At 49.5% G+C, this 27432-nt stretch overlaps 1 protein-coding gene across 1 annotated transcript; it reads left to right on the forward strand.

Annotated features, from left to right (window-relative positions):
* Window positions 1-241: 241 nt before the first annotated feature.
* LOC105190835 (facilitated trehalose transporter Tret1) lies at window positions 242-9344 on the forward strand. The gene is made up of 7 exons (XM_025300370.1): window positions 242-643; window positions 1018-1398; window positions 2278-3207; window positions 3402-3445; window positions 5332-5422; window positions 5732-6112; window positions 6596-9344. The coding sequence occupies exons 1-7, from the start codon at window positions 574-576 to the stop codon at window positions 7528-7530; spliced, it is 2832 nt and encodes a 943-aa protein (XP_025156155.1). The 5' UTR covers window positions 242-573; the 3' UTR covers window positions 7531-9344.
* The last annotated feature ends 18088 nt before the right edge of the window (window positions 9345-27432 follow it).

The following is a 27432-nucleotide window of genomic DNA, read 5'->3' on the forward strand; positions in this document are numbered from 1 at the left end:
CCTTATTTATCGTCTTCGCGTGATGTCACATCCTGATGATAAATGATCCTGAATATCTTACAAAAGGTCCAACGTTATCGCCGGTAAACATGGTGTAGATCGGCCTAGATTGTGCGAATTAATGTAATTTCTCAACGAGTAATCGTTGGCCTTTGAAAATTCCAATTAACATTGTTCAATAAAGCGCAATCCATTAACCGCTATGTTTCGATAATTACTTTAATCACCCTGATACATCCGGAAATACATACCACTTAAAAAATGCACACGCAGCACACACAGCTGTTTTACTTCTAAATTTAATAAACACGCATGAACAATTCTCGCAGAAACACGATTAACGAATGCGGGAGCGTGAGAAGAGAGAGAGAAACGATAAGAGCCCGCCGATGCTTCGCGCCATATCGGAAGACAGAATAATAAAATGAATCATTTTCGTAACGAAGTGTTTGCATCATTTATCTTGACGACAAAATGCGTGCTATGTCATTTTATAATCACGACGATTCCACGTTAGCGAAGATACTCGACTCTCTGCAGTTTCAGTCGTGAAGAGTTATCGGCAGAATCAACATGGATCATAAGACAGAAAAAGTGGTAACCAAGAGGGTCATGTGGCCCCAGTGGCTCGCTGGTATCGGAGGTAAGATATGTATCATCTTCAAGAGAGAACCCCCTCTTTCGAATATATCAATTAAAAATACACCTGGCTAACGTGGTTTTTTATCCTATAATTCACCGATATTCACGAGTGATATTCCTTACCCGAGTGAATCTCGACGCGTAGACGAAAGCAGAGAGAGAGGGGGAGAGAGAGAGAGAGGGAGAGAGAGAGAGAGAGAGAGAGAGAGAGAGAGAGAGAGAGAGAGAGAGAGAGAGAGAGAGAGAGAGAGAGAAAGGAGAGAATTATCGCTCTATCGAGAGTGGAAAAATGTAAAAGTGCGAGTGCGCGATAAGTTGCCGATTAAAACCGGCGACTAATGAACACTTAGTGAAACTAATGAGACCTGATTCCAGTGGCTCTTCTGATGCTGCAAATGGGCCTGTCGCTCGCTTGGAACTCGCCGTACATCGCCTACCTGACTTCACCCGAGTCTTATATTTCAATGACGATGAAGGAAGCGTCCTGGGTGGTCTCCCTGATAAATTTCGGCCGGATATTCGGTGCGATTTTCGGTTCTGTCTCCGTGAGCTACCTCGGCAGCAAGACAACGATCTTGATCAACAGTTTTCCAATAGCAATGTGCTGGATCTTGACGATCGCGGCTAATCGGGTGGAGTGGCTATACGCTGCGAGGTTTTTAGTAGGCATCTATATAGGAATGACGTACAGCAGTTTCTCGCTTTACCTGGCGGAGATCGCGGATCCTACCATCCGCGGAGCCCTAGTCGTTCTAGGTACGCTAATACCCGTACATTTTTATGTGTGTGCGCACGCAGATCTTTCTCGATACTTGTGCAACGCAATTCTAAGAAATACAAAAACGCTTCCGGATGTCTTCTGTCAGATGTAATCATGGCGCGAGTTAGGGTCATAGACATAGGAATATAGGGACAGAGCATCGAGTTGCGGGGGGATAACCATTGCGGGACGGTGCGACGAGGTAAACTGTGCCTAAATCTAATTGGTGGTTGCGCCGTGTGTAAGTATTTGATACATACATAGATGTGTATGAAGTTGTGTGTGTGAGTGAAATTACGAAAAAATGACGCATGCATAACCTCTGCAAAATACTGTCAGTGTAAATGGTTCTTATCATTTTGTTACATTTACTATTTGCCAATGATAGCCAAGTCGTTGCATCACACGCTCTGAATATATGCACTATTGTAGTCGATGAAACTTAGGCACAGTCACCCCCGCATTTCAGCACAACTCCTCTCGCCTATCTTACGGGTTTATGCTCTGTCCTTATATTCCTATGTCTATGGTTAGGGTATGCAAATGTGTGACAAAAATCGTTAGAAAGAATTTCATTTACGCGATTGCAACTTCATCTACATGTTAGCGAGATAAGTTATTTTCGCTCGCACGCTTCCTTCTTATTTTGCGATAAAGCGTTGATAAGACGAAGCGTCGCACTGATTTAAACTTCCATCTCGGAAGCCTTCAGCGAATTTAGTCGCACGATAGTCTGAAGCGTCTCGAATGCGCTGCATTGCTCTCGGGGCCGAGAGAGTTCCTTGCTCGAAAAGTCATGGAAAAATCTCCAGAGCTGCGGGTGCGGTTCAATAACAGAACTACGTGTGCAAAAGGAGACTTTCTTCTTCTTGCAGCTATGAGCGGATCAACGATAGGCAGCTTGATAATCTCCGCCATGGGTGTATATCTGACGATGGAGGTTTCCGGTATAGCGTGCCTCCTGCTTTGCTTCGTAGTGATGATTATCTTCATATGGTTACCGGAATCGCCGCACCATCTTCTCAAGACCAATCAACAGGACAAGGCGCGGCTGGCGTTGCTCTGGTATCACCGCGACTGCGACGTGGACATGGAGCTGCGGACTTTGCAGGAGTTCATCGAAACGAACAACAATCTATCGTTCATCAACATCCTCGGAGAATTTAAGAAGGCACACCTCAGGAAAGCATTGGTACTCCTAACGATGCTCTTTATGTACAGCATGATGTGCGGCTTGAACAACATATACTTTTACATGGAGATTATCCTAACAAATGCGCAAGTGACTGTCATCAAGCCGGCGATAATTGTGACTATCGTTGCCGCTTTCGGGATTGCTGGCTCCATCTTGTCTTTTTTCCTTATCGACAAGTTTGGTCGGCGTTTTCTGATGATCAGCTCTATCTTGGCTTGCGTCATTTCGTTGCTCTGTCTCGGCTTACAATTCCACCTTCTCGACGCGGGCTACGACGCCACCGTTTTGCAGGGCTTGGCGATCTTCGCGATGATACTGTTCCAAGTTGCAGTCTTCATAGGTATGCTCTCGGTGCCCAACACGGTACTGGGCGAGATCTGCCCGCCGCACGTCAAGAATGTGGTCGCGTGTTTCACCAACATCATCGCGGGAATCTTTTCCTTCATATCCACGGCGACTTATCAGCCTCTCATCGATCTGATCACCGAGAAGTACATATTTTTCGTTTACGCGCTGATATTGTTGACTGCGATTCCGTACATGTTAATCTACCTGCCCGAGACCAAGGGAAAGTCGTTGCAGCAAATCCAAGAAGATCTGACGAAGAAGAGCTGAGTCTGGGCCGCAAGCAACGTGCCATTTACGACAACGAATTGCTCCGCCGAATGATGAAATTGAAAGATCTCGAAGATGAAAGTCGAAAGATCTTTCGACTTTTTGTTCACAGAATATTTAACGATTTCGATATGAGCCATTTCTGCTATCTCATAAAATGATCTCATAATTGTAATCACGAGTATGTAGCACCTAGATCGAGTTTGGACGCGGTACGGCGAGACGCAAGAGAGGTGAGATAAGCTCATATGCAGCGGTGTGTTTTCCTTCTCTTGGCGCGGTGCGACGGTAACAGTTGCTAGAACGACTGAATCGAACTACAGCCCAAGAACGGCTGAAACGTTTATCCCCTATCATCTTTACGCGCGCAAGGTTTGCTGTAATTAATACCTTATTAATTATTGCGGAAAACGGCACTCTTTTGTTCGCCTTAATCTGTTCTACACTTCCACGACGTAGGGCACAATTATTCCGCGACACCCTATATTAATTCGTGATACTGCCAAAAGCAAAAAGAAAAACATCGCAGATGAATATATTGAGTGCGATAACATCGAAATGTAATTTTCTGTTATACGCATGAACATAATTCCGCATGAAAATAATAGTTCGGTATGTTAACGTAAATTGATCAGCCACGATAAATTATATATATTTACACGATCTAGACTATTATTCCGGCTTTGATATATAAAGATTGAACATCAATTATCAGTGATGTAATAAGTAATGATGAGTCTACCAAAACTAACAAAGAGAGGGCGGGAGAAAAGAACCGTGGCAAGAGCGAAGATAATTTAGCAAATTAAATCTCTTCACGCGCGCGTAATATTGGGGAAATTAATAATTAGCAATATGTAATCGATACTAGCAGAACGATCGCGAAAAGTATGTGTCATTATTAAGTATGGATTATTTTTAATATTGTAAATATTGCTAGTGTAATATAGAAACAATGATAAAAATAAGCGTTGAGAGAGAGAGAGAGAGAGAGAGAGAAAGAGAGAGAATAAAAGAGTGTAAACAGAAAAAAACAAAAATGGTTGTGCTGGTCGGTTTAGCGACTGAATCTTAGGATGGTCGAAAGTGACGCGCAAGTTCGAAGTGAAAAGGAATAAGGTTTCCATTAAAATAATCGAATGAAAATGGCCAAGAAATTAATTATTCAAGAAAAATTTAGAGTATACGTTTGTATAGATCCATACGTCCTTACGGAATACTCTAAAACCGTAAGATAATTCAACGTACGAAGAAAAATTGAAACGCCGTTCGATAAATATCTAATTACAGATACTCGGGAAATTGTTTCATAAAAAAAGTTTGTTTCATAAAAAGAGACTCATAATAATAACGAAAAATGTCATACGAAATATTTTACGTAAAAATATAAAATCGTGGGAACTCAAATCAGATATCAGCATAAATCAAGTTTGATTTAAAATCAGGTGAAAAAAATACAGTTTGGCAAATTGATAAAATTTACATGCAATAATTATTACTTTTAACATATTTAATATTCAAGTAATTATTTTAGGGATCCTATAGTGAATCTTATCAATTCTTTTATTTATCATCGTTATGTGATGTCATTCGTAATGATGAATAATCCTGAAAATGTTTTTAAAAGTCTAACCTCACCGCTGGCAACACGATGTAGCCGAGATTGCGTAAATTAATATAATTAATTTGTCATCGAGTGATCACTGGCCCCGGAAAATTTCAATTAATATCGTCCAATAAAGTGCACTCCATTAACCGTCAGTTAAATACTTTAATCACCCTAATACATCTCAAATTCGTAACATTTAACAAATGCACATTCAAGACTATCTCATTTTCAAATTTAAAACGCGCACGTGCAATTTGCAAAAACACGATTAACGAACGCGGGAACGTGAGAAGAGAGAGAGAGAGAGAGAGAGAGAGAGAGAGAGAGAGAGAAAAACGATAAAAGCTCACCGATGCTTCGCGCTATATCGGAAGACGGAATAATAAGACGAATCATGTCGGTCACGAAATGTTTGCATCATTTATCTCTAAGACAAAATGCGTATCTTTTGAATCTCGACGATCCTACAGTAGCGAAGATACGCTCGATTCTCTGAAGGCTCAGTCGTAGAGAGCATTCAGCAGAGTCAACATGGATCATGGAACAGAAAAGGTGGTAACCAAGAGGGTCATGTGGCCTCAATGGCTCGCTGGTATCGGAGGTAAGATATATCCGTACGTCTTCGAGAAAAAGTGAACCCTCTCTCGAATATATCGAATATAAAAATACGCCTGGCTGTCGCGGATTTTTATTCTATACTTTACCGATATTCGTGAATATTAATCCCTACCCGAGCGAATCTCGACGCGTAGACGAAAGCAGAAAGAGAGAGAGAGAGAGGGGGGAGAGGGGGGAGAGCGGCGAGAGGAGAGAACTACCGAAGTAGAAAAAGAGCACGAAGTGCAATGAGTTGCCGATTAAAACCGACGATTAATGAGCGTCTAATGAGACTAACGCGACCTGATTCCAGTGACTTTTCTGATGCTGCAAATCGGCCTGACGATCGCTTGGAGCTCACCGTACCTCGCTTATCTGACTGCTCCCGAATCTCACATTTCAATAACGATGAATGAAGCATCCTGGGTAACTTCCCTGTTAAATTTGGGTCGGCTAATCGGTGCGATTACCGGTTCCGCCGCCGTAAACTACCTCGGCAGCAAGACAACCGTCTTGGTCACCAGTTTTCCGATGGCGGTGTGCTGGGTCCTCACGATCGTGGCTAATCGGGTAGAATGGTTGTACGCCGCTAGATCTTTAGCCGGCGTCAGCCTGGGAATGACGTATAGCAGTTTCTCGATCTACTTGGGAGAGATCGCGGATCCTACCATCCGCGGAGCCTTGGTCGTTCTAGGTACGCCGATACATGTGTACGTGCGAGCGCAGATCTTGCTGGATACTTGTGCAACGCGATTCTAATAATGATGACTTTACGAGACGTTGGAAATAATCGATGAATTATCATGCGGTAACGGTAAAAGTCTCCTCTCGGATTTAATGATGATGCGAATTAGGATGTGTGATAAGAAATGTATCTTTAGAGATGTCTACGAGATTGCAAGTTCATCCATACAGACAAGGAGATAAATAATGTTTAGACATAGGCTTGTCGACGATTCTTATTTCGCGATAAACTACCGATAGGACGAAATGTCATGCCGGATCAAACTACCGTCCGAAATGTTTTCGAGCGAATTTAATCGCACGAAGCACTGCTCGGGGCCGCGGGAGCTCTTTGTCCGGAAAGTCGTGGAAAAATCGCGAGAGCTGCAAATGCAGCTCGATAACAGAGTTACTAGTGTGCAAATCGGCAAGGAACACTTTCTTCTTCTTGCAGCTGTAAGTGGATTAACGATAGGCAATTTGATGATCTCCATCATGGGCGCATATTTGACGATGGAGGTCTCCGCTATAGCGTGCCTCCTGCTCTGCGTTGTAGTGATGGTCATCTTCACGTGGTTGCCGGAATCGCCGCATCATCTCATCAAGACCAAGCAACAAGACAAGGCGCGGCTGGCGTTGCTCTGGTATCACCGCAACTGCGACGTGGACATGGAGCTGCAGGGCTTGAAGAAGTTCATCGAGATGAACAACAATCTACCGTTCATGTCTATTCTCGGGGAATTCAAGAACGCGCACATCAGCAAGGCGCTACTACTCGTAATTGTGCTCTTCATGTATAGCATGTTGTGCGGCTTGAACAGCATAATCTTCTACATGGAGATCATCCTGACAACTGCGCAAGTGACCGTCATTCAGCCGGCGATAGTGGTGATTATTGTCACCGCTTCTGGGATCGCCAGCTCCTTCGTCTCCATGTTCTTTATCGAGAAATTCGGCCGGCGTATCTTGATGATCAGCTCCAGCTTGGCTTGCGCCATCTCGGTGGCTTGCCTCGGTTTACAGTTCCAGCTTCTCGACGTGGGCTACGATTCCGCCGTTTTGCAGGGCTTGCCAATCTTCTCTATGATACTCTTCCAAATATCAATCTTCGTGGGCATGCTCCCGGTGCCCAACGCGGTGCTGGGCGAGATCTTCCCGCCGCACGTCAAGTGCGTGGCCGCGTGTTTCAACAGCATCGCCACTGGGATCTTCTCTTTCATAGCCACGGCGACTTATCAGCCTCTTATCGATCTGCTCACCGAGAAGTACGTGTTCTTCGGCTACGCGCTGATATTGTTGACCGCGATCCCGTATACGATACTCTGCTTGCCCGAGACCAAGGGCAAGTCGTTGCAGCAGATCCAAGAAGAACTGACGAAGAAGAGCTGAGTTCGGACCCCGAGCATGCGACGTTTACAACGAATTGTCTCCGTCGAACGAGTTGGTTCGTATTCGTGAAATGTCCCGTTCATCATGGGACGATCATCGTTTCTTCGTTTCTGCTCTTTGTTTCTACGCCGCGAATCTTCCTCTTGCGCGTGTATCGATGTTTGTGTTTATGGTTACCGTGACGTAAATTGCATGTGACCTGGCAAATGACCCTCCGCGCTAATCTGACTTGTGCCGTACGATAAATCGTCCAATTGTGGAATATAAGCCAAATATTATTTCGTGAGAGACCTTTTTACGAATACGCGCAAATTTGTTGGAGTATCTTTTTATCCGTTATATGTGTGTGTGTGTGTGTGTGTGTGTTCGCGCGTTAGTTTAGTTTTGATAAAATGAAGCGTAGTACATTTATATCACATATGTCCTCCGTTTTATATACAATTGCGTGAGATTGATAGAGCGGCAGGATATTATTATATCGTAAAATAAGGAGAATGTGTATTTTCTTCAGCTCATAATTATCGAAAAATCGCGTTGCGTCCGTCGACGCGCGACAATGAACGGCGAGTCGCTCAAATTAGACGTGGCAGCGGCGTGCAATTTGGCGACGTTACAGCAGCCCGATGGATGCAAAACACACGCCTATCTTAATCTCCCTTGTACGATTACCTTGGCGGATCTTTTTGCCGGCAAACAATTATCATACGAGCTTCTCGCTGGAGATACGCGAGATACGATCTCGCGAGATACGAGATGCATTTAATCTTCGCCGTCAGCGCGCCACTCTCAAACACGCACAATGCATTAAATCATCGGCTACTTCGCGCAAGCGAGACCTCGGAAATTTCGGACGTGGAACGGCAGTTCTGAAAATATGGGAAGTCACTTTGGCGAGACAAATAGGTCTTTCCGCCTCTCTCTCCTCTCTCTCCTCTCTCCCTCTCTCTCTCTCTCTCTCTCTCTCCTCTCGTTTCTCGGTACTCGCAATATGCGTCGCAGATAAATGCACGGCGTAATGAGAGTGGCCTTTACGAGCTGCTCCCAAACTGAAAGCTCGCCGAAACTTGGCGGCGCGCGATTAAACGACAGTCGCGGAGAGGCTCGTCAATGGAGGCCGTTGTGTAACGTTCCGTCTTATTTCCTCGCTAACCGCAGAACGTCGTGACTATATTTTTATCCCCCCCCCTTCTCTTTCGCTGATGAATATAGAGCGGCGCGACGTATCAACGACGGGAGCCGGTTTCATGCTTTAAAGAGACGATATTTCGAGCGACGACGGCGTCGGAGGTGCCGTGAGACCGAGTTACTGCAAATTGGCCACTATCTTATCGCGCAGAGGTCATTACCGAATGGCGCGTTTTATCGTTGCACATATAAACGACGTGAAATCAACGCAGTGTCTACTCGCTCGCGCGCGCGCGCGCGCGCGCGCCTTGTAATTCGCAAATAAACTCTGCCAATCGCGCTCCCAATTGCATCGCGCTGCTCGAATCGAATAAATAGCGCGATAAATCGCGTCGCGCGCAGCGGATCCGTCGAGCGTAACGCGGTCGCTTTGCGTTAAGAGAGGACACACGGTAACGAGAGGAACTTGGCGCGAGAAATCCTCGGAGATATACCGAGCGGGATAATTCAATGGGACGCGGCGCAGCGATTAAAGTTCGTATTGTTTCTCGTCGATCCTGCCTGTTCTTTTTAACCGCGTTATATCCTCTCGCTGTGCGATTTTCACAGCAGCTTGCCTCTTCGGCTTCTAATAAATTCCGCGGTGATACTTGATGGAGCGTCATGCGCCATTCGCCGGTGTGCTCTTCCTTCCCCGTCCTCCCCCTCTCTCCCTCCCTCCCTCCCTCCCGCAGCACGGATTTTAAATCCATTATCGTAAAATATAATTATGCTGTGCGAGAGGCGGTGCATAAACCAATAACTGCAACCATGTCGCATCATGGCCAAACGTTGCGTATACGCGTAACGCCCTGTAATATATCGATTGAATTACGGCAGCGAGCAGCGTACATTTGCCCGGATCGAGACACTTGGGTGTTTTGTATTCGTACACGCGCGGCGGCTTTATCTCAGCGCGCGAGCAGCCTGGTAGAAGCCCTTCTTTACTAAGTAGGAGCAAAGCTCCCACCGAATCCAAGAGGGTGCGATGGAATGTTCAGCGAGAAGAATTGCTCGTGCGGGAGTAAAGCCGAGCGAAGAAAGCCGGCGTCGTATTCGCGGCGTTGTTTAAATAACGCGTTGCCAAGTGCGCGCGCGTAAAATTCTAGGTAGATTGCACGATTTATTCGAAAACAAGCAGAAACTCTTTCCCTCCCCCCTCCTCTCTCTCTCTCTCTCACTCCCTCCCTTTTTCTATCTCCTGCCCGCGCATACGGAGGGCGCTCGGTTCTACTTAATTTAGATAGCAACGGATACCGTCCGTTCTGCTCCTCCTCCTATCTGTGTCTGCACTTCCTTTACTTCCTTTACTTTTCATTCGTTTATTTTGCTACGGCCGTTACGGTTTAGTACTCGTACTAAAAAAAAAAAGAAGGAAAAGAGAAAAGCCTACCGTAAAGGCGCGGTTCTTACTTCCTGGGATTAAACGCGACAATTTACGAAGCGTCCGCGGGCTTGATGAACTCGAGAGGCGGGTAACGGTCGCGCTCGCTTCTATAATACAAGCCGACACGATATACGTCGAGTCGGGACAATCGTCGTTATTGATTAATCGGGTCACGTACGGGGGAGGGGGAAGCCGAAAATAACAGCGACTCGCCGCGGCGTATTTTACGGCGCGCTTATGGCGGTGTACGCGCGGTCTCATCCAGAACCGCGATTTCAAGTTAGCGGAGCAATTTAAAGCCGTTAACTCCCCACCGCTCTCTCTCTCTCTCTCTCTCTCTCTCTCTCTCTCTCTCTCTCTCTCTCGACTAACGCCGTTGTGGAAGTTAAAAGCGAACGGATAAATTAAATGCGCCTCCTACCGCGTCGGCAGAACCAAATATTTGTTATTGTTTAGTCGTCGCGCGATGAATGAGCGAGAGGCGGAATCTACTTTGCCGCGCAATTACTGCAACTTCCCGGCGAAAACGGCGTCGATCGGGCGCACGGCAGGGACACGACGCCGGCGTCTTTCGCTGCCGCGGGAGAAAGTTTGTCAAACCGCGTAACGAGCAGAGAGCGTAATTGCTAGCCGAGCGCAAACTCGATTGTCCCCCGAGAAGCCCCCACGTCCGCTTCGGAACTACCAATCACATTAGACCTGTCTGCAAGTAAATCCCGAGACAATTATCCCGTCCCTCCTGCCCTCCTCATCGCCTCTTCAACATCCCCTGACCGTTTTGAGCGAGTATTCATATTTTATCGGTAAGTCATTTTGGCGGCTGACGTTTAACGGCCGCGTTATGCCACGTTATATACAATAACGCTCACCGACGGTTCACCGACGGTTCACCGACAACGAGAGAGACGCAGCGAATTCCGACGCGGATCTCTCGCTCGAAGCGGAACTGCAGACAATTCCAGAACGAGAGGATAAGTCGCGCTTCTCTCGAGCCAGGGCGAATGCATATAAGCCGAAGTGCTTCCATCGGGACCGCACCGTGGACGAAAGTCCACGGTCCCTTGGCCGATTCTTTGTCTCGCGAATAGTAACCAGCAACGGCGATCCATCCTGATTACCGCGCCGAGTCACTCGGGATAGATGAACGGGAGGGTTTGTGCTGCTTGTGCATGTGCGAGTGCACATGTGTGTGCTTGTGTTTGTATGTACGCACGCTCGAAACGCCGTGTTTAATTCGCGCGGAAGCTATCCCTCACGTGCGACGCGCGATGAGGATATTTTCATCCGTATAAAGAGAGAGAGAGAGAGGACGGTCCCTTTTCCGAGGGATGCGAGACGATAACCGGAATGCAGCCGGCCGCGGCTTCAAGTAACGAGCCCTCGCGTGCAATTTTGCAACGCAATTACCTGTCGCCGACGATCGCCTCGCCGAGTTCCCTCCGAGTTCCTTCCTCCCGTTTCGTCCGCGGCACTTTAAGATTCAACGACACCTGAGAGGATCGTCTTTCCGTCTCCTCGCTATCGGAACGTAGCGCTTCCCGTTCGCCTTCGTCTCGAGCGCGAGTCACCCGATGTCTCGACCAAGCCGGGAATCCAGCAAGTCGCCGCGAGAACTCGCGATGACGCTCGTTTCCTGACACGTGAAATCGACGCGATTCTGTCCTGGTTCGCACGTTAACGCCAGCGCCGCTTACGCGCGACGATTATTTCCGCGCGAAATGTGAAATCGAGAGCGCGGAACAAAATGCGCGCTTACGACTTGGAAGAAAGAGATTTGTCTCTTCCGTCGTTGCCTTCCGTCGCGAGTGGCTGTATCGATTTTGCCGCCTCTTTTTTCTCCTATGAAATAAAAGCAAGCGGCGGGCGTTTAATTATCGTGAGAGCGCGATCGCGTCGCCGCCGTGGAACGCAACGCGCGAATAACAGCTCCGTGTCTGTTCGCGAATTGTTTCAATCCGACATTCGTCTCGAAGTTGTGCGCGACGTGTATATCGGTATTACGTGAAATTGCGCGTTAATACGTTACAATCAAAGTTGCCCGCTGAAGGCAGAAATGAAACTCCGCTTCGTGTTTAGCGTATCGCGCAGCGCCGAGGTGCAACAATCACGCGCAACAAATTGCCGGAATCGAAATAACGACATGTCCGTATTGGCTTTGATATCGGTGCGAGGCGCATTAATTCCGACAACTGCGAAAACAGCGAATAACTAGACGGATATCGAGAGAGACAGAATGAGGAGGAGGGAGAGCGGGCGGCGACGTATACATCAAATCGCTATGCATTACCGCGAAATAGTGCGGCAGTTTTAAACAACTAGACGGCCGCAGGTCGCGGCAACACTCCGCAAATCCGTCCACCGTCGCGCCCGGTCCGTCCGGGAGGCAAATGCAAATCGACCGTACGAAGGACAATTTCCATTGCAAAACGAGCTTTCGCGACGTGAAAGGCGAAAAATGAAAGAGATCGAGAGGCAGAGAGAGAGAGAGAGAGAGAGAGAGAGAGAGAGAGAGAGAGAGAGAGAGAGAGAGCAGGAGGGAGAGACAAAGGGAGAGAGAGAAAGAAAGAAATATCATCGCGCGCATGACCGAGATACGAAGCGTCTCGCGAAAAGAGTACGGTTTTGGTTGCCCGCCAAGTCGTGGTCACAGTCAATGGAAGTAGGCGGGAAGGGAAGGGGGGTGGGTGGAAGCGCATAGGGCGGAAGAGAGGCATCAGCGAAGAAAGGTCGGCGACCCGCATTTCGGCAGCGCGACTTTCGGCGGTCCGCTCTGGAAGCAGCCTGCCCTGTTTCCAGCGGATCGATGATACTCGCGGCTAACCACACATTGTGTTACGCGGCTGTAAATCCCACTTTCCACGTGGAAGCATCGGTCAACTTCGCAGACCGCCGTGACCTATCGCCGCCCGCAACGACACGACTCGCAATCAACAACATCGTGAGAATAATTGAGCCGACCGTCGAGCCGCGCAGCGACTCTTCGCGAAGGGCGCGCGCAAGGGCGTGCGGGGAGAACGCGCGTGCACTTTCGCCAATTTGCGATTAACGTCGATTGTCGGGGGGGGGGAGGGGGAGGGCGAGTTACGGCGGCAAAAGGAGACTCGAGTTTCTCCTTCCTCCCACGGAAACCGTCGCGAGCAGCCGAGCTTCGAGCGGGATTTATCCGATTGTACAGAAACGTTAACAACGCCTGGCAAGCCCCCCATGATTTCAGCGAAGCCGGTCATGAACGATCAGCGAACGATGTGATAATTAATAATCAGCTCACATTGTACGATACTTCCGTCGGAAGTATGGGCGAGGGGGGGTGAGTAATAAAAGGAAAGGGCTCTCTATGTGGCTAGGCGCACGTGAATATTTACACAGGGGAAATGAGAGAGGCTGCAGGAAACGAGCGGAAGTGAGGATTCGCCTGTGGGACTGATCGTCGGCCCTCGACGGTACTCTCCGTGCCAATATTTCTTTCTGGTCCATTTCCACATCCTCCTCCCGCTCACTTTGTTCAGCGCGTGTCTTTTTGCTCCTTTTTTTCCTCTCCTCTTTTTATTATTTTCTCGGCGCACGCCACTCTCTCTCTCTCTCTCTCTCTCTCTTTCTCCTCACTTCGCCATCCTCAGCAGACGCCAAACACGTCGTTACTTACATCGCCGGCCTATGCGTCTCGCGAGCAACCTTCGCCTTTTTTTTTCATCCAACAATCTCCTACACAATCTCCGCACAAAAGGATTTTTTGTCTGGAGAACAAAACTAGCCAGACCCGCGCAGACTTGATATCTTCGGATGCACGAGATCCTTCGCGCGACTCTTTCGCCTCTCTCCCCCTCCCCCCCATTGTATCTATATCGCTCGTTGATTAAACGTTCGAGAATGGCGGACATTGCCATGCACTGAAACTTGTAGCGAGAGCGCGATTTACCGGACACCGCGGCGAATCTCAGATACAATTTCGTAGTAACCTGATCACGCGTCAATGTCCACGCGCGTTCTCTCTCTTAGTCACCTGAAGAAGAGATCAGAGTGTGCAGCTGTTCGCACAAAATGCTTTCATCCCACTCGACAGTGTCGTCATGCTTCCCCGGAGCGGGTACGAGGAAAGCTCGAGCAACGCGATCCATCTTAATTCACGGTAGATGCGCACAAGTAATTAGCCCAATTAATATCAGCCGGCAGAACTCACGGTGATTGACCGAGCTAACGAACAATCGCGATTAACCCAATTAACGTCTCGGCGAGGCCGGGGCTAGTTCTAATGACTGCGATTGGGCCGGCAGTCAAGGTCGGTGATCCGCAATTACCGTTTTCGGAAAAAGCCCGCGTATTGGCTGTCGCGCGGGTCCGCGCTCTCGTCGGTGTAATCAGCGGCCGAAACTAATTGCCGCGATGGGATCGCGCGGAACTTCGTACTGCGAAAGCGGCTATCGATCGGCTCGCGAGCGCACAAGACGTCGCGGCTCCGCGAACGCTAATATCCCCCGTTAGACCTTCCGCTGCTCTCGCGGTGTATTAAATCCTCGAACATAACGATATATTCAAGCGCTTTCTGTCGACTGTCCCGTGTAACTTTGTTGCGGTAACGCCACGACGAAAATGAAATCCGGATTAAATTTGTAGAACGCCGCGCGACAAGTTGCGAGATAGAGCTGAGCCTCGAGATCCGCCGTCGCTCGCCGACGGCAGAGAATAAGTCTCTCCCGGCGGAGAGGAGTCGGAAGTGGAAAGAGTCGAGCGCGGGCCAGACAGCGAGAGCGGCGAGAGTCGTTCCAGCGCGGAGTCCTCCGTATCCTCCATATGCGATTACCCTGGGCGGAAACACAACCAAGAGCGGGTTACGATGCCAACGGGAATTTCGGCCGTATCGCGACTCCTCTCTCCTCTCGTTCTCTTTATCTCTGGACTTTCTTCGCGCGCGATCGCGCGTCGCCAATGCCGCCGCGGCGAAATGAAATATACGAGCGGTCCTCCCGCGGGAGGAGACACTCTCGAGATTATGCGACTTTCCCAAGAAAATTCCTGCCCGGAAAAAAAATGTCGAGGTAAAGCGGAAATGGGCGTGACGGGGACGACAATTCGTTGACAATGCGAGGGCAAATCTGCGGCGGACGGTAACGAATGCTGGATCGCGGATAAGCTCGGTAGGAGGAAACGGCTTGCACTCGGACGACGACGACGACGACGACGGACGCGATGAAAGTACACTTTCATCTTGAACCGCGCTTTCCATCCAACGTATTCGTGAACTAACGACTCTCGAGTTGCAGACCGAAATGCAGCAAAGGAAAGAAAGGATCATTCTCGAAAAGAAATAACAAAATTGTTACATATGCAAATATAAAAATTGATGACAAACTGATGTCAAGAGATGCATCTTCCCGGGGAAATTGGTACGAGTGGTGCATTAACGCGCTCATCGAGGAGCATTTAAACGTCTCGAGAATCCGGTAACGAGTTCACGCTAGGATAGAGTATGCGCTGAAGAGAAAGAGAGGGAGAGAGAGAGAGAGAGAGAGAGAGAGAGAGAGAAAGGGGAGCTTTCGCAGGCTTCGAGGCCGCAACGGCAACCGCGTTGCTTCGCAGATGGAGTCTAAGGAGACGCCAAGGTTCACCACTCGTCCCTCGAGAGCTTTGCTCGCCTCTAGAACTCTCGAGCACTTGGTTAACACAAGGTAATTCCGTTGCGACGCGGAGTCTTTGAGGCGCGCGCCTGTTCGCAATATCCTGATGACCCCGAAGAAAATTAAATAGTCGCTCAACATTGTACCTCGCAACGGAAATAAATCCCAGAAAGACTGATCAAAGGAGCCGCGCCCGCGAAAGTAATATTAATACGCAGCTGTTGGATCGACACGAAACGTCACCTTCGTAAAACATCGGACGGCAGCAATTGTCCGCGCTCATGCGCACCGAGTCCCGGCAAGGTACCGAGATAGTGGAAATTGTTAGATATCCACGTTTCCTTTTTCCCCTTTTTTGTTTCGGAAAAACTCGTTCTTCTCGGCTTTTCGATATTTCCGTCGGCGCGTTGCGCGCTGACGCGCGACTGTTTTTTCATCAATCGTCGATATCGAAGCGATCAAATCTACGAGAGGGATAACGCACCGTGAAATAATAATCCTTCGATTCTCGTCTCGCCGGAACCAAGTGTGAGCGAAAGGCGAAGGGTAGAGAGCTTCGATTATTTATATTAAAAAAAAGAAAAACACGTCAAATAAAAATACATTAAACAAAATATGGGGAACAGGAAATGAAACAGAATGCGGGGAATAAACGGATTTACGGAGATTATAATACTCCTAGCGCCGTAAAGCTCGCAAAAATAATAAAAGCGTCGGGAGCCGGCGAGGGAGCGCGGGTGAGGCAGTTTCATCGCAACGGCGTGCCGTAAATGTTCATGCTTCACGTGCATATCCGCACGTGTTGCGGAGTCACGTTTAACTTTCGGTCCGAGCATCAAATCACGAAACCCTCGGGGCTACAGTTTACCCCACCCAGTGCAGGAAACGCGTCCACTTCCTCTCCAGAATTCAAAGGAGCGCGCGAGACGCGAGGGGAAATACGGCTTTCCACGCGTTGCCGCACATAAATATTTGAGAAGTAACGCGCTTATAACGGATATGATATTTTCCATAAGCAAGCGCATCAATATTTCAGAACCGCGAGGAAGAAGCTCGCGCGAACATTATTGACGGTGGTGTACCGTAATCGTGCGGATGCGCGGATTTCTGCGAAGAAAAAGGGACGGACGAAAGGGATATATAAAATGTCGCGACGTGTAAATAGGCTTTCGTGCGTACTCTTCGCAAAAGCAGAAAGAAATTTCTTTCTCTCGCTGTCTCTCTCCATCATCGAAAATAACGGAATAGAAACGTCGAGTCTCGCTGTAAGTTTCAGCGCTTTACGGTGACTGTACGGGCGCGCGAGTTTCACTTCGAAACTCACCTTAATCCGTTACTTTATGCAACTTTGCTCTTAAAAGGGCCCTTCCCCTCTGCGGACGACTTTACATCCACGTCGAGGTGTGGCATTTCGGATTTTCGATTCAGTTTCTGACGGGCATACACACACACATACACGCGTGTGTCTGCGCATATATCTTACATACATCTCGGTGAGAGCATAATTCTCGTGAAAAAAGTTTTGCAAGGAGAACCGTCCATAATTTTCGAGGTGTGAGGAGATTGCCCGAAAAGAATAATAATACGCTACAGCGCCCCGTCTACCGAAAGGAAAGAGTCGGGAAGGAAAGGCCCCGCACGAAGAGAAATGCGCAGCTGGATTGAAAAACATACGTACGCGGAACGAGGACGCAGAGCCCCCCACGTGGACGTGGGACGCAACACACAGCCTCGCTAAACCGATTACGGACTCGCATCCGGTGCACAAAAGGGCGGATAAGTGTCATAAATGAGACGAGGCCAGGCGGCAAGAAACGAGATGTGCTTTGTGAAAAACGTGACCGGTTTACCCCGGGTTTATCCCGCGGCTTCTCCACTTCGGGGATTCGTTGCGCAAACTTATCTATCTCTTTGTAGAAATCTCGTCGAATCTTCCCAGGAGAGGATTTAGCTAGGCGCGATAAAGCGAACCCGCAGTTGCGCCCGCGGCCGCGCGCGCGCGCGAGAGAATTATGTCGCCGGGCGAGCACGAAGAAATTATCGCGACGCCGTCGGGGTCGACCGCGAGGACACGAGCTCTTCTTGCTCTCTTCTCCTTTTTCTTCTTTTATTAGTATTGTTTCTCGAGTCTCGTTACCGACCGGTAAAACTTCCTAAAAGCGACGCGAAAGGTCGACGAGCAACGACGAGTTCGCTGGACGCAGCGCGAGTCGAATTACGGTCGATGCCACTCGCGCGCAATTCTTATTAATTTAACCGATGCGGATATCTCCGATTCTTTTCGTATACTTTTCGGAATAGAATTCTTCGATGCGACAAGATTGACGATCGGATGCGACGCTCGTCCGACAAAAGAGCAACTGGCTTCTGAATCCGTCCGATCGAGCGAACGACGCACAGCGTCGATGACGAGTCAAAAACGGCGAACACGCGCGCGTCGGAAGCTACTATGGGACAATTCCGCAGGCAGCTACTCGCGCTGATTCAGCGCGACATTCGGCAACGAGTCGGCAACGAGTCGGCAACGGCGGAAGACAATAGTCGCAGAACCGATCGGACGAGTACCCGCCGCGAGAAACGCCCGGACGAGAGTCGAGTGCTTGCCGTTATTATTGCACGTGCTCGAACGACGACGTTTCACGCCGTTCGGCGAACTCTACGCCGTATTAAGGGACTATAGAGTTTCTTCGAGAATGCCGGAGCGCTTTAGCCGTCGCTAAGGAGCATTTATAGTCCTCGCGAAGAAAGGGCCGCGCTTTGGAGATTGGATCTGATGAATAAAATGTCACGCTCGAGCGCCTCGCCAGGACCTGGTTCTACGAGTTGCGAACTCCGCCGAGAACGGCCGCGAGAGCGAAACGCGAGTTCTAAGCGTGTACGCAGTAGACCGGGGAGTTAGGAGTCGTGTGTCGCTTTAATTGAATTTCTTCTCCAAGATCCGACGGAAATTCTTCTTCACGCTACTCGCCTACCGACAAAAATCACCGAAAGGATCTTCTCCGCGTCGTTTCCCACGGATATCTCAGAGGGGGAAGGGGGCCGACCGAGTTAATTGCGCGAATACTTTTCGTCAGTGCGAAGAGGGGTCGACGAAGCTTCGGGGGCTTCGCGAGGGGAGGTGAGAGATCAGTCGATTGCGGAAATCACGTCATATATCCCCGATCCTGTGATTTTCGCGTATTTCATGAAACGATCGCTGCCGCGCACAATCGCGCGCAGCGACAGCTGCTGTTGTTTATCGCGCGAATCTGTTAACGCGTCAGTTAATTGCTCGCGTACGCGACGCGATGCTGTTTGCACGGTCAATAATATGTCGCGGCAATTAACGTGGCTGAATAATCGATACAATTTAACTTTAATTCCCGCGAATCTCGCGTATACTCGCGTTACTCGTTTCATTACCCATGCCGATTATCGATTTTGTCGCGAGACAAAAATTCGGCCGAAAATTCAGCCGGGGTCTCTAACGCGTCGTGAGCCGTCGAGTGTGTTTGGTCGCTAAAATGATATCGCGTTACGCGCGATCCTGCTAATGCAAGCGATTAAAACGTTCGCGTGACACGATTATCGTCGAGGAAGCTTTCCATTTCGGATAAATTTTGTACCATTTATTTAACGCGACACGTTTCGCCTGTTGGGACGTGAGAGATGTGAAAAAAAGCTTTCGTTAATCGAGATACTGATACGAGACCCTCATGATAAGAAGAAGCACTTCGGATTCGCAATTTTCCGCGGTAATTCAATTGAACGCGCACCGACCCCGGCCGCGGCGGTGCAGTTGATATTCAGACGCGATTAAAAAAGTTGTCCAATCTAGTCCCGAAGTGAAATGCGCGAGGGGTGACGAGAGCGCGAGCATGCTCTAAATCATTAAATCGCGCGCTGAGAAACTACCTGAAAGCACGCGGAAAATATCCCCGACGTTGCGCCGGAGCAGTTTCGAGTTTCACCGCACGTGCGGCTACCGGGAGACATTTTCTACCCTCAAGGCACGTCAAAATTGCGAAGTTTCGAGTCGACGGAGGAAGGTGTCCGGACCTTTTTCATACGACCCGGAGATCGTTTCTCATCGGCCGGATGAGCCCCGCCATCGATCCGAAATGATTATGTTTGGCAAACGTGATCGGCAAGCGGCTCTCGTCAGCGCGCGATCGAGCAATATTCCATTTCTTGATATTTTCTAACTTTCGACTTAAGGAGAGTGCGCGCGCGAATCTCCCGTCAATTTAGCAGAGTAGAAGAGTGGCGGTGCGCGCGACGCTATTGCAGCATGTGTGTGTTTTCGCGCAATGTATACAATTCCGCTACTTTCGCGGACAACACTTGCGGTGCAAGCTGATCCTTCGATCCTCGATAAAACAACGACTCGCCGCGGCACGAACGATATTTTTTCCGGGCGTTTCCGAAAATTCCCCCCGGGAAATCTTTTGCGAAAAATTAGAATCCGCCGGGCAGTGTGGCGGATCTCTGGTGGGAACGGGAGAATCTCTGGATCAAATTTTTTAAATATTGCATCGTCACGTGCGCGACGACGTGCGCTCGTAGTCGCAGCTGCAGCATGTTTGTACGTGACCGATGTGGCGAGAATGACGGCGCGCGGCCGGTGATACTCGAAATAATTTGACGATAGAAATTAAGCGCGACGCTGCGAAGATTGTCGATGGGAAATTGTCCCGTCACCGTCACGATGATTGGCAATTTTCGCGTGTCCTGCCCGCAAAACGCGTGGATTTTAATCGAATGAAAAGATAGATAGGCCAAAAATAGGATACATGGCAAAATCGCTCGCTGCCGCGATAATTGTCAATTTTGCCGCGACCTGCGCGTAAAACGCAGGATTTTCATCGAATGCAAGAGAGCAAATGGACATGTTTATTGTTAACACCCTGCGAACACTAAATGCCCTCGGCCACTTAGAGGGGAAGAGAGAGAGAGAGAGAGAGAGAGAGAGAGAGAGAGAGAGAGAGAGAGAGAGAGAGAGAGAGAGAGAGAGAGAGAGAGAGAGACGGGGAGAAAAAGAGAGCCGCGTACGAAAACGGGCTATTGAGCTATGTAGAATCGATGTAAGTTCTACCCTCAGCTGTACTGACCGTGCGAAGGAAATATGGCTCGCCATAATGTCGCAACAAGACTACCGAGACTACTGCTGAGGCTGCAGTTTACACGGCCGCTAAGCGATTGGCGCGTCGTAAATTGCCCTCCGACCTTTCGCACTCTCGCTTCCCTCGTCCTACTTCGTCCTCGCGTTTCCGCGTGTGCGTCCTCACACCCTGCTTGCCCCTCTACCCACCTTAATTTTTCCTCGAAAACAAGATGACCCGACAAATACGCTCGCCTCGGTATATAACGGCCGCCGCTTCATCCTCGGATTAGCTCCCTTACTTTTCGCTCGTTCCCGCTCGTTAAGATCCGAAAACCCGGCGCTTTCGCTCGAACCTCACTTAACGTTCCGACGATCGCGCTCTCGGGCTTCCCCGGCATTTAACGCGCTTCCGGCGCGCCCCGCGTCTGCTTTAAACGCGAGCGCGGAATATTCGTCCGCGACAGATTTCGCCGCGGCGCGGCCTCGCTCGCGTCTTAGCTCGCAGAGAGTCCGTGAGGAATGACGAGAACATTTTCGCCACCGCCGCGGGGCCATCGCCGTGCCGTCATATTTTTTCGCGCAGCAAGCGCAGTCATCCGTCTACCTATCCACGTCCGCACCTCCCTCCGCGACTCTCCATGGCCCCCTTCGACCTGCGGCAAGCCGGTTCGCCGAGCAAAAGCCCTCGCAGCATCTTCATTTCCTGCCACTTCCTCGCCGTTTTCCCCGTACCGGCCCAATAAATATCTTTTTCCCTCCAAGAGACACGAGAGGACTCGCTTTCGTGCCTCCGAGGGTCGTCGCCCTCGAATCCCCACGGAGCTGCCTCTCCGTCGCCGTCGTCGCGGCGTCTGGCCCCGGGAACGTCGACTCTCCTTCGAAATCCTTCAATGAAATCCTCGGGAGTTCCTCGAGGTCCGAAGCTCCGGCGGCGTAAAGCCGACTCCTCCTAGCATCGATCCGGCCACGAGACGAACATCCTAGGCCGGCGGGAAGACAGGAAGAGGAAGGTGCGCGCGGGGGGAGGCAAAGACGCAGGTGTAGGTGGATACGTGGTAGGTGAATCGTTCGGAACGAGATAGTCGAAAGCGAGCCTGAAGGATCGCGGAAAAGCTGCTGGCAAGGTCTGGGCAAGCGCGGCTTGGCCGGGGAAATGGTAGATTCTCCTGTAAATCCTTGATGGTGTAACACCGCGGATGTGTATCATGGATGTTGGCGAAGCTCGCGAACAGCAGCCGCGGTATGTACCATATGAAATGTTTGCCATATTCGCCGGGATACCGAATATCGCGCGATCACGAGAAAATGTATCGTCGACGGGACCGCACGTATCACGAGCGACGCTTTGACGCACTTTAACAATCGCGCTAACATTGTTATCGTCGGAGCGGAGGCAAGAGAGAGAGAGAGAGAGAGAGAGAGAGAGAGTCGCGGCGACTATCGACGCTTGGCAACGCGTGGACACCGGGTCGCGTCTGTTCGGCTCGCGGATCGCTCGCATGCGGAAAAAATATTTGGGATCGCCGATCAGCTGCCAAGTCGTGAAGTCCAAACAGTGAACGCGACGCGCTTTCGCAACCTCCGCCGTCGCGATCTTGGCGACTCGCGACCCTCTCGGACGATTCGCGCTATGAGCTTTCGCATCGACCGACCTCGGGCTTTGACGAGAGTTCGCTGGACGACCGATTCTTTCCTTCTGCGGCCGAGTGAGTTGTTAGGTCACGACGAACGCGCGTGTGATTCTTATCTGCGGTTGGCGCGCCACCAATTTCTGGGGAGAACGCGACGTCCTGAATCTTGGAAGCCCTGAAGGGGAAGCTTGTGTCACGAGCTTGTACTTGCCGAAATGTGGCGGCTGACGATCGTCAAGTGTGTCACGACTGAGCGAAACGTCCGTCACGAGTGCTCAATTGTATATTGTTATAAAACGATGTTGTTAATGGCGGGCGCGCAAGAAGAGCGACAGAGCGGCTGGAATCGCGCATGTTACGGCGACAACAAAACTCCAAAATTCCACGCCCGTAGACGTGCAAATATGCACCGAACATTGCGGCTGTACTTTCGAGCCCTCTCCAGTGGGCCACAACTAAATTGGAAGCGGAACGACATGGGTATAAATACGTCAAAGAGGAACACGAGTGGCGAATGCTTTGATACACAGACACCTATACTGCCATGTGTCACATGACGGTGTAGATGTCGGTATCCCAAAGCGCATTCTCCATTTCCAACAGACAGACTAACACCGGGCTACCCGGGATAATGATAACATTTCCTCAGTCTCTTTTCGTGGAAATTACACCTGAATTGTCACGTACAAATTCCTGACTGCTGAAGGAAGCGTAATAAAGGAGAACACTCGTTTCGACGCGGATCAACCTCGCGCCCAGAAAACTCGCCGACGCTTGTAACCGCGCGAGTGATTTTTTACAAAGAAAGAAACAAGATAAGATGGAAAGCAAAAAAGAAGAAGAAATGTTTCGTACCAATCTCTTGAAAGACCTTCAACAACCTAACAACACCAACAAAGCAACTCTCACGTTCCCTCATCCGCTTCGGTATGCTTTACGACGCGCAGCCGTAAACGAAATGATAAGGAATTCCGTTATCGTGCCACCGAGTCACAGCTATAAATCGATGGGGCCGCGAGTCGATGGGAGAACAGAAAGAGCGAAAAAAATAAGAAGAAAAATGAAGAAAAAGAGGAAGAAGAAGAAAAAGAAGAAGAAGAAGCGATGCCCCGCTGTTCGGATGAGTATGCATTAAGAAAGTGCGGTGGTGTACGAAGGCGTATTGATTTCCTCGGAGTCTCGGAATAATTGAGCGGGGGCGCGTGAGCGCGGCGATACGATCGGATGCAGGTGCAAGATGCACGTAACGGACCGTGCTGCGGGGTAATGGCGGTGAGAAGGAGGGATGAGAGAAAGAGAGAGAGAGAAAGAGAGAGAGAGAGAGAGAGAGAGAGAGAGAGAGAGAGAGAGAGAGAGAGAGAGAGAGAGAGAGAGGACGGGTGGGAAGGGAAGGAAAAGAGGGTGAAACCGGTCGGGGGTGCGCCGCCCGCTGGACGTGGAGGCCTCTAGGGGATATTCGGTAGACGGAGGACGGGAGGATAGTAGGCACGTAGATAGAGGCCCGTATCTGTACGATATACCGACACCTCATTCCTGCCGAATTTATGACCCAAGTACCTGCCAGATAGGCGAGCTCGTACATCCTGAGCGCGGTGTCAGAATTTGCGCGCTGCACGGCCTCGCGCCTACATGACCGCCTTACCTGCATATGTCTCGCGACAGTACGGAATCGCACGCGTGATTGCTTTGATGTAATCTGCCGATCGACTGGGAAACACGCTTCAGTCAATTCTCCAAAATCGTTTGGAATCTCTCTCTCTCTCTCTCTCTCTCTCTCTCTCTCTCTCTCTCTCTCTCTCTCTCTCTCTCTCTCTCTCTCTCTCTCTCTACCTCCCTTTCTCTCCTCCCTTTCTCTCTGTTTCTCGTTCTTCGTCGGGCGAGAGAACCCACCGACTGTGGTGAGTTTCATGCTGAACCGTTCCTGTTAATCGCTATGATCGTTGCGTTTTAACCGACAGACATGTCGATACGTTGGACTGCGACGAGCACGTTCGTTTAGAGAAAGAGGCGAACGTTAATTTCCTATCGGTAATTTCTGGGGAAACTATTCCATGCATACAGAAACATGTGTGTGTGTGTGTGTGTGTGTGTGTGTGTGCGTGTATGTGTAAGAGATTGGTAAGGGTCTAACGAGTCTCGACGTGTATTAACGTATGTGCACATTATACGGTCGGTATCTCGCTACGCGAGATTGTGCAAAGTAGCGAAGGAGCGAGGAGGAAGAGAAAGTCGGCTTATTCCCCCGAACAATCGTTACCCACTCCTCGAAATGCCGCGAACACGTGCGTGAAACTGACTCGCTACGGTCGACCTCATTGTCGGCTGATTCCTTTGTAAAAGACACAAAAGGAAGCCGGGTAAAACGCTCGATACACTTCGCTCGCGCACAATACAAACAAAGATCGGAGAGTAACGAGAATTATCGTGCGGCCGTCTCTTGAGTAGATTAATCGTTCTCACGCTTTTCCTCGTTCCTTGGGATTTTATCGAACTGCAAGTCGGCGAAGCTCGGCGGGGAGAAAGACAAAGAGATTTCCGGCGCACTTACGGGCGCGCGCGTTCGTTGCTGATTTTCACTTAGATTTCCCACTTCGATCTCGCGAGAGAAACATCCGCGCGGCGTCGCGGTGGCCGTTAGCGGCGTATTTCAAAGATGACATTTTCCAACGATATTCTCTCTCCCCCCCCTCTCCCCCCCGCTTTTCTTATTTTTTTATTTTGTTCCTCGTTGAGATATATTCGCTCGAGCAGGCTGGGGAGATTGCGAGGGGCGCGAGCTAGCGAAATTTCCCGACAGAAGCCCTGTCAGCCGAAGAAAGATTCACGGCGGCCATTATTCACAAACGATTTAGCGGCGGAATAATGAATACAACGATCTACACCGCGGGAAAGGCGCGATGCGCGGGAGCATGAAGGATGCCGCACAAAGTTGAGAATATCCTTCAAGCGTGTCTCTTCCGAGCGCCGTAGGATGCGCTCACTATGAAATCTTGAAAAAGCGTCGCGAACTTGCCTCGCACTTTCGCGTCCAGCTAGCTTGGCCCAGCCTGTCACCGCGGATCAGGCTCACGACATTATTATTTATATTCGTCGTGCACTGCGAATGAAGTCGTCGCGTTCGAAGCACTCGATACTTCATAGCTCCTTTCTTTCTCACTCCCTGTTCACCTTCCCCTCGAACGAAAAATCTCAACAAATCCGCATCATTTCGCGACTTATTTGCAATACCGAGCGAAATTTGCAGCGTGTGTTTCATGGATGACAAGGACATTACTTGTATCTTTTGATGCATTTCTTTAATTCTTATATATCAAATAAAGTCTTCTGTTATTATTACTGTTGTTTTTATTATTACTGTCAATATACTACTTCTCAACGGTCAACGTTCGAGCGGCGGAATAAACGAAGCGTCGTCGACGATCGGAGCGGCGCGGTGAAAGAAAAAAAAGACGCGTTGGGCGAGAAATTTTCAATTCGTCCGGAAGTTACGACCATTTCCAGTATCGTGATCAATACATTCCACCGGAAGAGAGGGAGCATGCTGGTAGCCCTCAGAGCTCTTCCTTCTCCTCCTCTTCCGCCGACGCGGCGCTTCCCTGCCTCCCCGGGCCACCACCGCCACCATCGCGTAGCATCGCGTCGCGTCATTGATGGACGCCAAAAACTTGGCCGATAAATCCGACTACGGCGAAACACACTGCCGATTAACGACCCGTTAAAGCTCCACGACGGAAAATGATCGGTTCCAACATCTCGTTTGACGGCCGCGCGTATCTCCATTTTTTTCGAAGCTCGGGGCTTTACGAGAGCCCGAGCGGCGCGTTTTCGGTTAGCGAAGTAACACCCCCGCACTTTAATTAACGACGGCGAGCGCGGCGACGGGGTTTTGATCAATACTTAAAATCGCAGAAAGCATCTCGCGGCGCATCGTTCCCCCCATGACGTTTCTCTCTTCTCTTTGTCGAGAGAACAATTTAATCGCGACCAGAAGATGATGTCTCAAATGAATGTAAAGTTTCTCCCGTCGCGAAACGTAAATCCGTTTATTCGCGTTACGAAAGTCCAGCGAGCGAAAATTCAGACTCGCGGCTATTTCCGCAGTGGACAAAGCCTCGTGCCGATGCGATTTTTATTCCACCTCATTTTTCTCTCTCTCTCTCTCTCTCTCTCTCTCTCTCTCTCTCGCTCCAAATTTCGCTTCATATAATTCAATCCAAAACTCGTCGTTCGTGCATAATTGGCGACAGAATTCGGGATAAAATTCTTGCAAAATACGAGATAAAATTTGGGATAACGCGCGTTCTTACGCGCATATGACGCGAGAAATACATTTGCCTGTTTATTATACACGCGTATGTAAACGTACCCGATTACTCGTTCATGTTTCCTCGCGAAATGTGATTTCGCTCGAAAGTCGGTCGCACGAATTATAAATGACAGAGAGAGAAAGAGAGAGAGAGAGAGAGAGAGAGAGAGGACTTGAAATCCCGCTGGGACGAATTTCCGTCGCGCTAGCGGAAGCGAGAAAAAAAGGATGATATTTAAGATTCCGCTGAAGAAATCGATTTCCTGACCGTTGCAGACGAAGCGGAACGCCCAGGCGTCTCTTCGACCGCCCTGCGTCTTCATAAATGAATCAACCTGCACGCCCGGCTGTAAGTCACGAATAAAAAGCTCGAGGTCGTAAAGTCTCAGAAACATTTCTCGCGAGGTGTCGCGCACTCGCGGCGTTAAATTCGCCTTTCGGGAAGGAGGAAGGATTTATGCGCGATTTCGCGAAAATGCGAAATCTGCGAAGGTCGAGATGCGCGGGATTGACGTGGGAACGCTGTAAATTTCATCCAAATTACGGGCCAATACTTCGGAGATCGATAATTTCCCATACCTCGTGCACTTGACTCGCCGTTAAAAAGGCAAACAAGATCCCCGCGATTCCATAAAAGTAATATTCTCGTTTCGCCGCGCATTTCCGCGGACTCCGTTAATAATAAAAAATTTCGCACGACCTAACGAGCGTGTAACCTA

Source organism: Harpegnathos saltator, unplaced genomic scaffold (assembly GCF_003227715.2).
Source record: "Harpegnathos saltator strain DR-91 unplaced genomic scaffold, Hsal_v8.6 scaffold36, whole genome shotgun sequence".
Taxonomy (NCBI): domain Eukaryota; kingdom Metazoa; phylum Arthropoda; class Insecta; order Hymenoptera; family Formicidae; genus Harpegnathos; species Harpegnathos saltator.